Source organism: Physeter macrocephalus, chromosome 18, assembly GCF_002837175.3.
Source record: "Physeter macrocephalus isolate SW-GA chromosome 18, ASM283717v5, whole genome shotgun sequence".
NCBI classification, from domain to species: Eukaryota; Metazoa; Chordata; class Mammalia; order Artiodactyla; family Physeteridae; genus Physeter; species Physeter macrocephalus.
In genome coordinates, this window is record NC_041231.1 from 46,704,371 (window position 1) to 46,718,220 (window position 13,850).

General features: G+C 42.0%; 1 protein-coding gene across 1 annotated transcript in view; it reads right to left on the reverse strand.

Annotated features, from left to right (window-relative positions):
- Positions 1–13,850, reverse strand: part of SCN11A (sodium voltage-gated channel alpha subunit 11) — a 69,465-nt gene that overhangs the window by 47,432 nt on the left and 8,183 nt on the right. Inside the window, exons 5-8 of the mRNA XM_007110497.3 lie at positions 12,782–12,885; positions 8,875–9,042; positions 8,024–8,087; positions 331–472 (exon numbers count right to left, since the gene is read on the reverse strand). Of these exons, the coding sequence (XP_007110559.2) occupies positions 331–472; positions 8,024–8,087; positions 8,875–9,042; positions 12,782–12,885 (478 nt within the window). The remainder of the gene's footprint in view (positions 1–330; positions 473–8,023; positions 8,088–8,874; positions 9,043–12,781; positions 12,886–13,850) is intronic.

The following is a 13,850-nucleotide window of genomic DNA, read 5'->3' on the forward strand; positions in this document are numbered from 1 at the left end:
CACTAGTGGTGGAACTTCGGTCAGTGGGGAATCTGGAGAGGGGTGATATTTCTAGGAAGAGGAGTTTTTTTGTACTCTTCTTCCAAATATCACATTTATAGTCTCTTTTTTTGATGTTTCTAATGGAATTTCTAAAACACAATTTAACAGTACAACTGTTAAGGATAAGAAATAGATGACAAAGGTGAAGGAGAGATGGTAGGTTATAAATAAATGAAGAGATAGGTAAGTGATGGAAAGAGAGAGAGGAGGCAGGGAGGCAGAGGGGCAGGGAAGAGAGAGGGAGAGAGAGAGAGGGAAATAGAGAGAGAGAATGAATAAATAGATAACCTGTTGATAAAGCTTCTCCCAGGAATCTTGGGTCATAAGCCGGAACACGGCAAGAAAAGACCAGCCAAAGTTGTCAAAATTCGTGTAATTATAGTCAGGATTTTTATTGGTATGTTTGCATTCAAATTGTTCAGAACAAGCCCTAGATATTGGAAACAAAGGAACAGAGAAAGAATTACATACCTTGCAGCCCACCTCCCCTCGACACCCTGCCCAGGGTACTGATTCTTCCAAGAACCATGGGCTCACACTCAAAAGTCCTAGGTGAAGAGAATATGTATAGAGTTGGCCATCCTCCATCTTCCAAGCCTCCTATTCTATATCTAAACATGGGCACTCATAGACTCTTTTCAAATGGATTGATTAGGAAGTTCATATCGGCAGTTTTTCATTGAAAAATTAAGTGCAGTGACATAGTGAACACTTTACAGTAAAAAAAGGACATACAATGAATATGATGTCTCCCTCTCTCCCCACTCAGTCCCACTTCCTAGAGGCACAGTTTAACAGTTACTTTAGTAAATTTCCAGAAGTCCTCTATGAATATAAAAGCACATATGTATCAATATACATTTTCTATAATATATGAATGGGAGCATTCTTTGAACACTCTCTTGCACTTTGCTTTTTTCATGGAATGGTATTGATTGGAGGTCTTTTCCACCAGCATACAAGGAAATATCTCATTTCTTTTCATGTCCTACAGTTCTGGGATTTATATAAGTGCTTTGCTAATGCTAAATATTTAGATATCAATTGTTATCAGTCCTCTATTCTTACAAACATTTGGGTTTTACTTTAAAAACAGTAGATATCTTGCATGTAGGTCTTTGTCCACATCACCAAAAACACATCACTGAGTGCACTTATCGAATATACTATGAGTATGTGCTTTCTTAATTTGTAATAAATATAGTATTTTTATCAAAGTAACACATGCATGTGGTTTAAAAAAAGTCACATGGCACCAAAAGGCTTGTAATGAAAACCATTCCATCATTCTTCATCTGTCATTTATACACCCTAAATTCAACAACTTTTAGCTCTTTCAGGTCTGTATCTCTAAATATAGTGCTTTTACTGGGAGGAGATCAAGATGGAGGAGTAGGAGGATGCAGAGCTCACCTTCCCCAATGAATACATCAAAAATACATCTACATGGGACTTCCCTGGTAGCGCAGTGGTTAAGAATCAGCCTGCCAGTGCAGGGGACACGGGTTCGAACCCTGGTCCAGGAAGATCTCACATGCCGTGCAGCAACTAAGCCCATGCGCCACAACTACTGAGCCTGTGCTCTAAAGCCCGCAAGCCACAACTACTGAGCCTGAGTGCCACAACTACTGACGCCCACACGCCTAGAGCCCATGCTCCCTAACAAGAGTAGCCACCGAAATGAGAAGCCCATGCACCACAACTAGAGAAAGCCCGCACACAGCAATGAAGACCCAATGCAGCCAGAAATAAATAAACAAATAAATAAATTTATATTTAAAAAAATACATCTACATGTGGAGCAATTCTCAATGAAAACAAACTGGACACTGGCGGTAAACTGGACACAAGACTATAAAGAAAGATCCACACAGAGTCAGGCAGGAAGGGAGGAGAAGCAATCAAGTTGGGACTCCCTAGTCAGGGGCACAGAAGAGAGGGATATCATGGGCTCGGAGATCCTCCCTGGGGAGTGAGGGGTTCGAATCACATATTGGGCACCCCAGCCCTGGGGTCCAACACCAGGAAGACAAGTTCCCTTAGGTGGTTTGAAAATCAGTGGGACTTACAGGAGGGCTGTAACAAACTGAGACTCTGCTCATGAAGAAAATATGCACACGCTTGCTTAATCTCAGGAATAAGGTGGATGCCCACTCTCACCACTTCTATTTAACATAGCATTGGAAGTCCTAGCCACAGCAATCAGCCAAGAAAAAAAAAAAAGGCATCCAAATTGGAAGGGAAGAAGTAAAACTATCACTATTTGCAAATGACATGATACTATAGATAGAAAACTAAAGTCTCCATCAAAAAAACTATTTGACCTAATAAATGCATTCAGTAAAATTTCAGGATACAAGATTAATATTCAGAAATCTGTTGCTTTTTATATGCTAATAATAAACTATCAGAAGGAGAAAGCAAGAAAACAATCCCATTTAAAATAACATTAAAAAGAATAAAATACCTAGGAATAAACTTAACCAAGGAGGTAAAAGACCTATACTCTGAAAACTATAAAACACTGATGAAGGAAACTGAAAATGATATAAAGAAATGGAAAGATATACTGTGTTCATGGATTGGAAGAATTAATGTTGTTAAAATGTCCATCTTACCGCAAAGCAATCGGCAGATTTAATGCAATCCCTATCAAAATAACCATGACATTTTTCGTAGAACTAGAACAAATAATCCTAAAATTTATATGGAACCACAAAAGACCCCGAAGAGCAAAAGCAATCTTGAGAAAAAAGAACAAAGCTGGGAATATCATGTTCCCTGACTTCAGACTACACTACAAAGCTACAGTAACCAAAACAGCATGGTATTGGCACAAAAATAGACACAGATCAATGGAATAGAATATAGAGCTCAGAAATAAACTCGCAGACTTATGGTCAATTCATCTACAATAAAGGAGGCAAGAATATACAATGGGAAAAGGACAGTCTCTTCAATAAATGTGGTGGGAAAACTGGACAGCTACATGGAAAAGAATGAAATTAAAACATTTTCTCAAACCATATACAACAATAAACTCAAAACAGATTAAAGACCTAAATGTAAGACCAGAAACCATAAAACTCCTACAATAAAACATAGGCAGAACTCTCTGACATAAATCATAGCGATTTTTTTTATCCTTCTTCTAAGGCATAGGAAGCAAAAGCAAAAATAAACAAATGGACCTAATTAATCTTAAAAAGTTTTGCACAGAAAAGGAAATCACTGACAAAATGAAAAGACAACCTACTAGATGAGTGAAAATATTTGCAAATGATATGACCGATAAGGGGTTAATATCCAAAATATATAAACAGCTCATATAACTCTATCAAAAAAGCAAACAACCTGATTAAAAAATGGCAGAAGACCTGAATAGACATTTTTCAAAGATGACATACAGATGGCTAACAGGCACATGGAAAGATGCAGAACATTGCTAACTGTTAGAGAAATGCAAATCAAAACCACAATGAGATACTACCTCAAACCTGTCAGAATGGCTATGATCAAAAAGTCTACAAATAACAAACGTTGGCAGGAATGTGGAGAAAAAGGAAGACTTGTACACTGTTGGTGGGAATGTAAATTAGTGCAGCCACTGTGGGAAGCAATATGGGGTTCCTCAAAAAATTATTATTCTATTATTATTCTATTAAAAATAGAATTACCATATGATCCAGCAATTCCACTGCTTGGTATATAGCTGAAGAAAATGAAAACACTAATTCAAAAGGATACATGCACCCTAATGTTCATAGAAGCATTATTAACAATAGCCAAGATATGGATGCAACCTAAGTGTCCACCAACAGATGAATGGATAAAAAAGATGTGGTATAAAAAGGAATGAGGGGCTTCCCTGGTCACGCAGTGGTTGAGAGTCCGCCTGCCTATGCAGGGGACAAGGGTTCGTGCCCCGGTCCGGGAAGATCCCACATGCCGCAGAGCGGCTGGGCCTGTGAGCCATGGCCGCTGAGCCTGCATGTCCGGAGCCTGTGCTCCGCAACGGGAGAGGCCACAACAGTGAGAGGCCCACGTACCGAGATTATCATACTAAGTGAAATAAGTCAGACAGAGAAAGACAAATATCGTATGACATCACTTATGTGGAATCTAAAATAATGATACAAATGAACTTATTTACAAAACAGAAACAGACTCACAGACTTAGAAAACAAACTTATGGCTACCAAAGGGGAAAGGGTGGAGGGGGGAGGGATAAATTAGGAGGCTGGGATTAACATATACACACTACCGTACCTAAAATAGATATTCAACAAGGACCTACTGTAGAGCGCACGGAACTATACTCAATACTCTTTAATAACCTATATGGGAAAAGAATCTGAAAAAGATTAGATGTATGAATATGTATAACTAAATCACTTTGCTTTACACCTGAAACTAACACAACATTGATTGTGAATCAACTATACTCCTATATAAAAAATAGAAAAGATGTGGTGTATATACATACAATGGAATATTACTCAGCCATAAAAAAGAATGAAATTTTGCCATCTGCAACAATGTGGATGGACCTGGAGTGTGTTACGCTTATTTAAATAAGTCAAACAGAGAAAGACATATAGTAAATGTTTTCACTTATGCATGGAATCTAAAAAATGAAACAAATGAATATACCAAAACAGAAACAGAATTAAATATATAGAGAATAAACTAGTGGTTTCCAGTAGGGAAGTGGGGAGGGGCAAAATAGAGGTAGGGGATTAAGAGGTACTAACTACTATGTATAAACTAAATGGGCTACAAGGATATATTACACAGCACAGGAATATAGCCAATATTTTGCAGTAACTTTAAATAGAGTATAATTTATGAAAATATTGAATCACCATATTGTACACCTGAAACTAATACGATATTGAAATTCAACTATACTATACTTTTTTTAAATGCTTATACTGATATTTGATTTATCAGTTTTAGTCTTTGTTGACTAGCTTTCTGCTGTGGTAGATAAGGGTTTTCCAACATCCCACCCTACTTCACCACTACTTATATCACTCTTCATGGAAAATATCATGGCCTGTGTCATTGGGTCTCCTGGGTCAGACACATTTTTTCTTGGTTCTTTTGTGTTGCTCTTTCTAAGCTTTACTCCCTCATTTTTCTGGACCAAACCTCAAGTAGCTTTTTAGGAAGACTGGGTGATCTTTGCACATATGGGTATATCTTTACTCTGCCTTCACAGTGGAGTTACAGTTTGACCAGAAACAGAATTTGGGGTTGAAAATAGTTTTTCTTCAGAAACATAAAATCACTGCTCAGCTATTATCCCTATGTTGTTGTTGAGGATTCTGATACTGTTCCTTTGTGGGTAACCTTTTTCCCTTTGGTTTTCAGATCTTTTTCCCCAAAGGTTCTGAAATGCCATGATAATGCACCTGACATGGTCCTTTTTCATTCATTGTGTTGGCTACTTTATGGGCCACTGAGGGATTTGCATCTTTAATCCCAGGGAAATTCTCTGTATTATCTTTGCTAATTTCCTTCCTTTTGCTTTTTCTGTGCTCTATTTCTGAAATTCCTACTTAGTCAAAAGCTGAAACTTCTGGATTGATATTTATTCTCATATTTTCTGTCTCTTTCGTTGCTTTATCTTTTAATTCTATATTGATTTTTTTCTATTCTCCCCTTTGCACTTTTCACCACTATCCTACACGTGCATTTGCACACACATATACACGCCAATACCCCTCTTCAATCCACAAGTCTTGTTCTTTCTGTCTCCTAAATGTCTTTGGGATTCATCCATCCATTTCTCTTCATCTCCACTGAACAGCTTCGTGACTCTCATCTGTATTAACACAGCCTCCTAAGTGGCTGCTTCATCTACTCTATCCATCCATTCTCCATGTAGCAGACATAAGTGAGTTTTAAAAGTATCTAATCTGATCAGGTCTTGTTTCCTTTGTGATTGAGGTCAAAATCCTCAGCAGTGATGGGCTACCAGGTCCTGCATGATTGGCTCCTGTCTCCTGCCCCTCTCCCTAACAAGCTGCTGGGCTTCTTACTATCCCTGCATGTCCTCATGTCCTGAGGCTTTCATCCTTGCTATTTGTACCGTCAGGAATCGTTTGCTCTATCTCCTCATCCACCAGAACTTCCCATTCATGCTTCAGATCCATGTTGTAGTCACCACTCAGTCAGTCCCCAGAGGAGGCAGCGAGTAAAGGCTGAAAACCAGGCCTGGGCCCTGAACAGAGGCCTGTCTGGGAAGGTGACCTCAGATCTGCCATCTCCTTGGAAACTACCACGTTATGATCAGTGTCGAAGGTCACGTACTAAGAGTTCGCTTACTGTAAAACTCCTGAGCTTTGAGACTATACCTAGACTGAGAGAGTTGTGACTGGCACATAGTTGGAAACCAAGGCTTCTGCATCTGTATGTTTAGATGGCCCACCCCACCTTGGATTTTGCTTATAGTAACCATACCTGCCCTGCATGGATGATGGATCAAAGAAGCACTGTTGTGACAGCTGTTGGGCTCCTCATTGAATGAAAACACTGTGGGTGCACTATGTCCTGCCAAGGATCATTCTAGAGAGCTCAATAAACCTTGTATTAAAACCTAATAAGTCAGGGCTTCCCTGGTGGCGTAGTGGTTGAGAGTCCGCCTGCTGATGCAGGGGACATGGGTTCATGCCCTGATCCGGGAAGATGCCACATGCCGCGGAGCGGCTGGGCCCGTGAGCCATGGCTGCTGAGCCTGTGCATCCAGAGCCTGTGCTCTGCAACAGGAGAGGCCACAACAGAGAGAGGCCCGCGTACCGCAAAACAAAAACAAAAACAAAAACAAAAAACCTAATATGTCTGTGAGTTTGACCTAATCAGAACCTGTGACCACCACGAGAAGAATTCCTTAATTTTACAGGCAGGGTTACATCTCTGTTATCTCTCTCAGTATCTACAGGTCTCTCTTATAACATTCATCACACTTTCAAGAATTTACTGTACATCTCTGTTGCCTGAAAGATGTCAATTTCAAGAGGGCAGCACCCCTTTGTTTGTACTTGGATTCCTAGGGCCTAACACAGAGTTTGGCACACTGTTGGACCTTGATACCTATTTGTTATTGAGAGATGAATGTAGTCTATTTCATCAAAGTGCCTAGCATATTATCTTAATTTGAAATACACTCAATAAACCTTCACTGAATGAATCTCTCACCACAGAGAGTACTAATATCCTGGAAGAAGGAACAGTATCCCCAAAGGGTCAGAGTGCTACTAGCTGTTGAAGTGAATGTGTATGAACACACATACAACAGTGTGTGCAATTAGAGGCAGTGGGGGTCACAGATCAACAAAAAGAAGACGTGTGCTGAGATGTCTTCCATCAGAGCCATGTCATTGAACAGGAAATAGGTCTAGATGGGGCTTTCAGTCACAACATCCTTACTTACCTTTGATGGTCTTGAATATCCACTCCATAATGTCAAAATAAGCCTATGTTTTCAGTAGGTTTCTCATCAGATACAAATTCAATATAATTTGGGAGAGAGAACTGCTCTAAACACTTGGAAATAATTTTTAATTTAGTAATGCACATCTAAACCTGCTTAGAGGGACTTCCCTGGTGGCACAGTGGATAAGACTCTGCGCTCCCAGTGCAGGGGCCTTGGGTTCATTCTCTGGTCAGGGAACCAGATCCCACATGCACGCTGCAACTAAGATTTCGCATGCAACAACTAAGGAGCCCACGTGCTGCAACTAACGAGCTAGAGAGCCGCAACTAAGGAGCCCGCCTGCTGCAACTAAGACCCAGCACAACCAAATAAATAAATAAATAAATATTTTTAAAAACCCAAATAAAATAAAATAAACTTTCTTAGACACATGAAATAGTAGTGTTTGAGAACTACCACCACTGCTTCTACAAGTCATTAGATAAAGACTGTCTGCCACATCACTTCAAAAAGATAGAATGAAGAGTATAAACATCTTACCCGCTCTCCATCCATGTGCCACATATTCTGAATTCAGTGGAATCTTTCTTTTCAAAGCAATAGTCTGAGAAGGAAATAATTATAAATTCAGATTTGAAGAAACAACATTGAAAGGAAAAAGAATAGCAAATATGCCAGATTATGCTTGAAACAGATGGTTCAGAATCCTCCAAAATGATCAAAGTGATCAAAGTGATCTCGACGAAATGATCCAGAGAGGAACTAGAGCCTAAGCCCTCAGGAAGATGCAAGAGAAAAAGAGGGAAAAGGAGAAGGAAGGAGAAATAACAGGAGGAAGCAGTAACACCACCACCACTTTGCCTCTCAGTACATAGAACTGAACCAGAGACCACCACTAGGAGAAGCTGGACACAGGGTCAGCCCATGAGAAGCTCATAAACCAAGATAGTCATGGAGAAAGTGTGGCCACATAAAATTCAGGACACATGAAATTGATGTAGGATTGACCTCAGAGTGGAGAGGGTGCAACATAAAAGGAGCAATATCATTGAAGAAAATACTTGGGTGGGGGGAGGCATTGTGGGAAGTTGCTGGTCCCCTTTGGCCAAAGCCAGGCACTCTGAAGACTTCTGCAAAACGTGACAAGGAAGTGGGCAGAGATGGAAGATGACACCACTCCTACAGATGTGGCTTCAGGATTTTCCTTCTTCATGGAAACCCAAAGAATGAGGCAGTTCTCTAAGAAATGCATCTGCCCACTTGAGAACCCTAGAGGGACAAGTCATACCTTGATCCTAAGACACTCTGTAATGCAGATCAGTAGACATATGAGTGGAGATAAATAAAAGTTAACCATGCACAAACCAAGGAGTGAAAGGTGGGGTGTTTACCTTTATAGTCAGAGTCACAGTCTTTCCTCACACATTTCTGGTTCAGATTTCCCATGAAGAGCTGCTGACCTACCAGGGCGAAGATGCTGAGGCAAAAGAGAGTCAGGATCATCACATCGACAAGCCTCTTCACAGAGCGCAGCAAGGCCCCAACAATGACCTTCAGACCTGAGGAAGAGGACAGATGTGGGGAGAAGCCCCCCACTCACACACACACACCAGACACAGGCAAGGAACAGAGAGGGAGCAACAAGGCCTCAAAAGTTGTATGATTGCAGGCTGGTATCAGAAACTGGCCTGACCTAGGATTCTGAGGCCATAACTCTGGGCCTTAGAAGCTATGGGTCATCAGAGTGGTCCACTGGTCTAGGACTCGGCCTCTTTATCCTGCTCTACAGGTGCCACAGGGTTGCTCTGAAGGGAAAGTGAGAAGACTTTGAGCAGAAATATGCCACAGAGACCCAAGACATAACTTGATGACAGTTGTGCAGTCACCTCCACGGCTGGGGGTCACAAGCAGCATTAAGGCCAAAGTGAGGCCTCCTGAGAGAAGGAGCAGAGCTGTATTTAACATTTGGTAGCTACTACCTACTATAAGGTACACGAGGTGCCATGAGATATAGCTAACTTAGGGGGTCAGGGAGCTGGAAGAAGCGAGCTTTGTCTGGACCCAAATAATAAGGATGTCTTAGGAAAAGAAACTCAGATTACTACTTATAATAAGGGTTTTTAAAAATTCATTCAAAAAGTATATTTACCAAGCACCTACTATGTCCATGGTACACTGTCAGGCTGCCAAAGTTACAAAATAAAAAGGACATAGTCTTGTAGTCTGTTGGTAAATGTTTAAAATCAGCTCTTGAGGGGAGGGGAGGAGACAGAGAAAGTCTTCATTTGCAGCATTTACAGATGTCCTTGTTTGCTGAATTCCGGAGTGTAGATCCCTCTTCTCCCTCCATACACCTCTCTCCCCCAGCTGCTTTCAAGCTACCAACATGACGTCCCTGGATACAGAGTTGGAAAAAAATGTGCACAGTCTGCTGGGGAGTCGGAACAAGTCAGTCCCAGCACAACACTGAGTCAGAGGCTCTGCTCTCAACACAGCTGGAGAGATAAACCAGCAGATGGCATCGGTAATGTGTGGGATGACACTAAGTGACAAAGTTTCAGTTGATCAGCATAAACCATGAACGGTAGACTTGAGAACACAAAGCAGCATCTGACGGGAGGCCAAGCCCACAGCAGATGACCTTCCACCAAGGGTGATGCCACATGAGGAGGAGACTTCAGGCCAAGCTGGGACCTCCACTGGATTCACCAGTGCACTTATGTTCATGCCAAGATCACGCTTCCCCTGCATGGTCAGGGGCACCAAACACGAAAATACTGTAACCTCATCTACGCCTGATTTTTCATCTGTAACAAGAGGCTCGAGTCTTCTCCAAAGCAAGATGATTTGGATGAAAGATAGCTGTGATTCCTGAATTATTTTTACATAGTCCCATAAAAGATTGTATCTCATACTCTTCATTCCAAAAAGCATCCAGGGATCTCATGTGTTTCATGAGTCAAAATGGAGAGTATGTTCACCAGCTTAGAGATGAGGAAGGGAACATGAAAGCTGCTAAGTGTCTCCCTGAATGTATATTTTACCCACGTGAAATATGAGGGACTCAGCTCAGGCAGAAAGCCCCTAAATCTACCTGGAAAACGAAGGTCCACCTTGCAAAAGAGGAAGAGAAAGAGTGACATGTTCTACATAAAGTGTCCTCTGACTGCCAGTTGCTTTATCACTATGCAGTTGTTCTTCTGGAGTTTCCAAAAATAACCCACTGCCTCTGAATGAAAAAGATCCAAATTGCCTGGAGTTTTGATAGAAGAGACTAGAAGAAGAAGGGAAGAAGAAGGGGGAAAGGAAGGAGTCCAGAGGGAGAATATTTTTTAATAAAGGTTTTTTTTTGTAAAGGAAAGAGAGGAAAGGGGAAGGAGAAGAGAAGACTGTGCCATAATAACCTCATTTCTGATCAACTGGAATTCATATTTACAACCCCGTCCTTGGCTTCATCCTGATCCACAGAGCTCCTTCCTTGCCTAGCTTCCAAGAGACCACTTTTGCTCTCTTTCCTCCTTTACTGGTGGCTCTTGCTCATCTCCTTTGCTGGTTTCTCCTCTCTCCCCTCCCCTTTAAGGTCTCAGTGCCTGGGACTCAGTCCTTTGTCCTCTTCTACTTTCCATCTATGCTCATTTTCTTGGTAATCTCATCAGATTCCATGGCTCTAAATATCATCTATAGACTCAGAATCTCCAAAATGATATCTGCAGCCCTGGAACTCCAGCCTCATATATCTAATTGCCTACTTGGTACTTCGACTTGGATGTCTCACAGCCATCTCAAACAGAACACATGCAAAGCTGATTCCTAATCTGACCCCCAAGGCCTGCTTCTCTCACAGTCTTCCTTTTCTCATTCAGTGATGATTCCATCTTTCCAGTCTCTCAGACAAAAAACCTTGACTCATCCTTTACTCTTCTTTTGCTCATATCATGTATACAATCAACCTGTCGGGAAGTCCTCTTGTTTCCACCTTCAAATTTATACAGAATCTGACCACCATTCACCAACTCCTCTTCCACTGCCTGATCTGAGAGGACCACCACCTCTTGCTTGGACTATGGCAGTGGCCCCCTGTGTCAGTTTGGGCCCTCTGAGAAGCAGACACTTTCAGACCAGATTGCAAGAGATTTCTTGGGGAAATGCTTGTGAGGAATAATCTGGAGGGAGGGAATGGAGGGACAGAGAGAGCCTCAGAATGTGACACAGGGCTAACACCTGGGAAAGGAGATCAGGAAGGAAGCAGGATAGACAGGAAGTGCCTCAGACTGCAGTGCTGCTGTGAGACAGTCTCATCCTGGTTGCTGAGAAGCCCCTGGACCAAAGTCCCACATAGAGGAGTCCCATACCCTTCACGGGTGGGCCTGCACTAGTGGCCCCCACATGCAGGGAAAGCGTGATCTTGGCATGAACATGAATGCAGTGGTGAATCCAGAGAGGGGGCAGCTGGGACCATTAGTCAACTGCACTCCCTGCAGCAGGAGATCTGAGTAGCACATTTCCATGGTGACCAACATGCCTCCTATCTGGTCTTCCTGCTTCTACCTTCGCTCCTGCACAATCTGTTCCCCACACAACAGCCAGAGTAATCCTTTTAAAGCCTGGGTCAGGTCATGACTCCTCTGCTCAAAGCCCCTGCGTGGCTCCCATTTCTCTCAGAGCAAAGCCCAAGTCTTCCCGGTACTTAGGTGCCTCCCCTTCACCTCTGTGGTCCCTCCTCCACCACCTGGTCCCTCATTCTGTCTGCTCCAGCCCCACCCACATGTTTTATAGTCCTCGGTCTGTAGACTGGCTGCTTCCTATGCTCAGAACACTCTTTCCCATATATCTGCTTGTGAAACTCCCTCACCACCTTCAAATCTGCTCACATCTCACCTTCTCAATGACACCTATCCTGACCACCCCACTAAAAATTGCAACCTGCTTCCCTGAACCCCTGTGACTTCCAAGAGCCACCACATTGCCTACTTTTCCATTTTATTTTTCCATGGCATATGTCACTTTCCAGCATGCTATATAATTTACTTATTTATTATAGTTACTGCTTAAGTCTGTCTCCCAACCCCCCACCTAGAATGTAAACTCCATGAGGGCAGGGACCTTTTTTGTCTGTTTGCTCACGGATATATCCCAAGCAGCTAGCACAGTGGATATTAGGTGCTCAATACATATTTGTTGAATGATCAAATAAATGAATAAAGCAGAGTTCGTTAGTTTGTGGTTTACATGACATATTGAGAAATTTTAACTATTCTCTTCCACTAAGAGCCAGTGTTGAAAGTTAGAGTGACTTACCTGAAATTACAGAAATTGCTTTCAAAGCTCTGAACACTCGGAAGGTACGCAGAGATGACAGACTGATGCTGCTGTCCTTGATATATGGTGAATATGATACAAACCTACAAGACAAAGCACAAGGAAAGTCCAGGCTTGTTCAGGCACGCGTCTGCCCTGCACATCTCCACAAAGGTCACAAGTAAGCACAGCCTGAGGTGTGTGTCCACCAGAATGAAATCTGCAACCTCCCCCTCCAATCCCACCTTCATGTCAGGACCTGGCAATACCACTAGTGCTCTATTGCTATGGACCCTATGGACCACAGATTGCACAGGAGGCTGCTCTCAGCTAATCTTTACACTTGGACATAGATGAGGATTCCTTGAAATAGTCACTGCAGTTGTGGCTACATCCATGGATAACAGAAATCAACTTAAACATTTATTGACTTGCTACCAAGTTCCAGGCCCCAGTACACTTCCCTAAGGTCTCACCATGTGGCCAAGGCCAGAAGGAACCTAGGCGGTCTGGCTCCAGAGCGCACATACTACACCATCTCTCAAAAACCAGGAGCACCTGACCATTGACCCTCAAATGTAAAACTCTGAAATTAATAGTAACTACCTCAAAGGGCTTTCATGAATATTAAATAGAAAAATATATGCAAAGTGCTTAAGACAATGGCTGCCACAAATTAAATAAGGTTGGGTTTATTATTTTGCTGGCAATGGGCCATTGCTCCTCTTGCTTTTTATTTTGCTGACTCATGAATTTGGAATCTCATCATTCAGATGCCAAATTGATGTCCTCTCCTTCAGGAAGAACTTCAACTCTCACCTCATGCCATATACAATAACTAACTCAAAATGGACCACAAACTTAATTAAACATAAAAGCCAAAACAATAACGCTTCTAGGAGAAAACATGAGAGAAACTCTTTGTGACCGTTCAGTAGACAAAGATGTTCTAGACCCCTTTATTCCTCCTCCATGCTCTAACAGCTGGAATCATGCACAGCTCCTATGCTAGCACTCACTGTAGCAGGTTATAATGGTCATTAAACGCCTCACTTCCCCTCTGACCTGC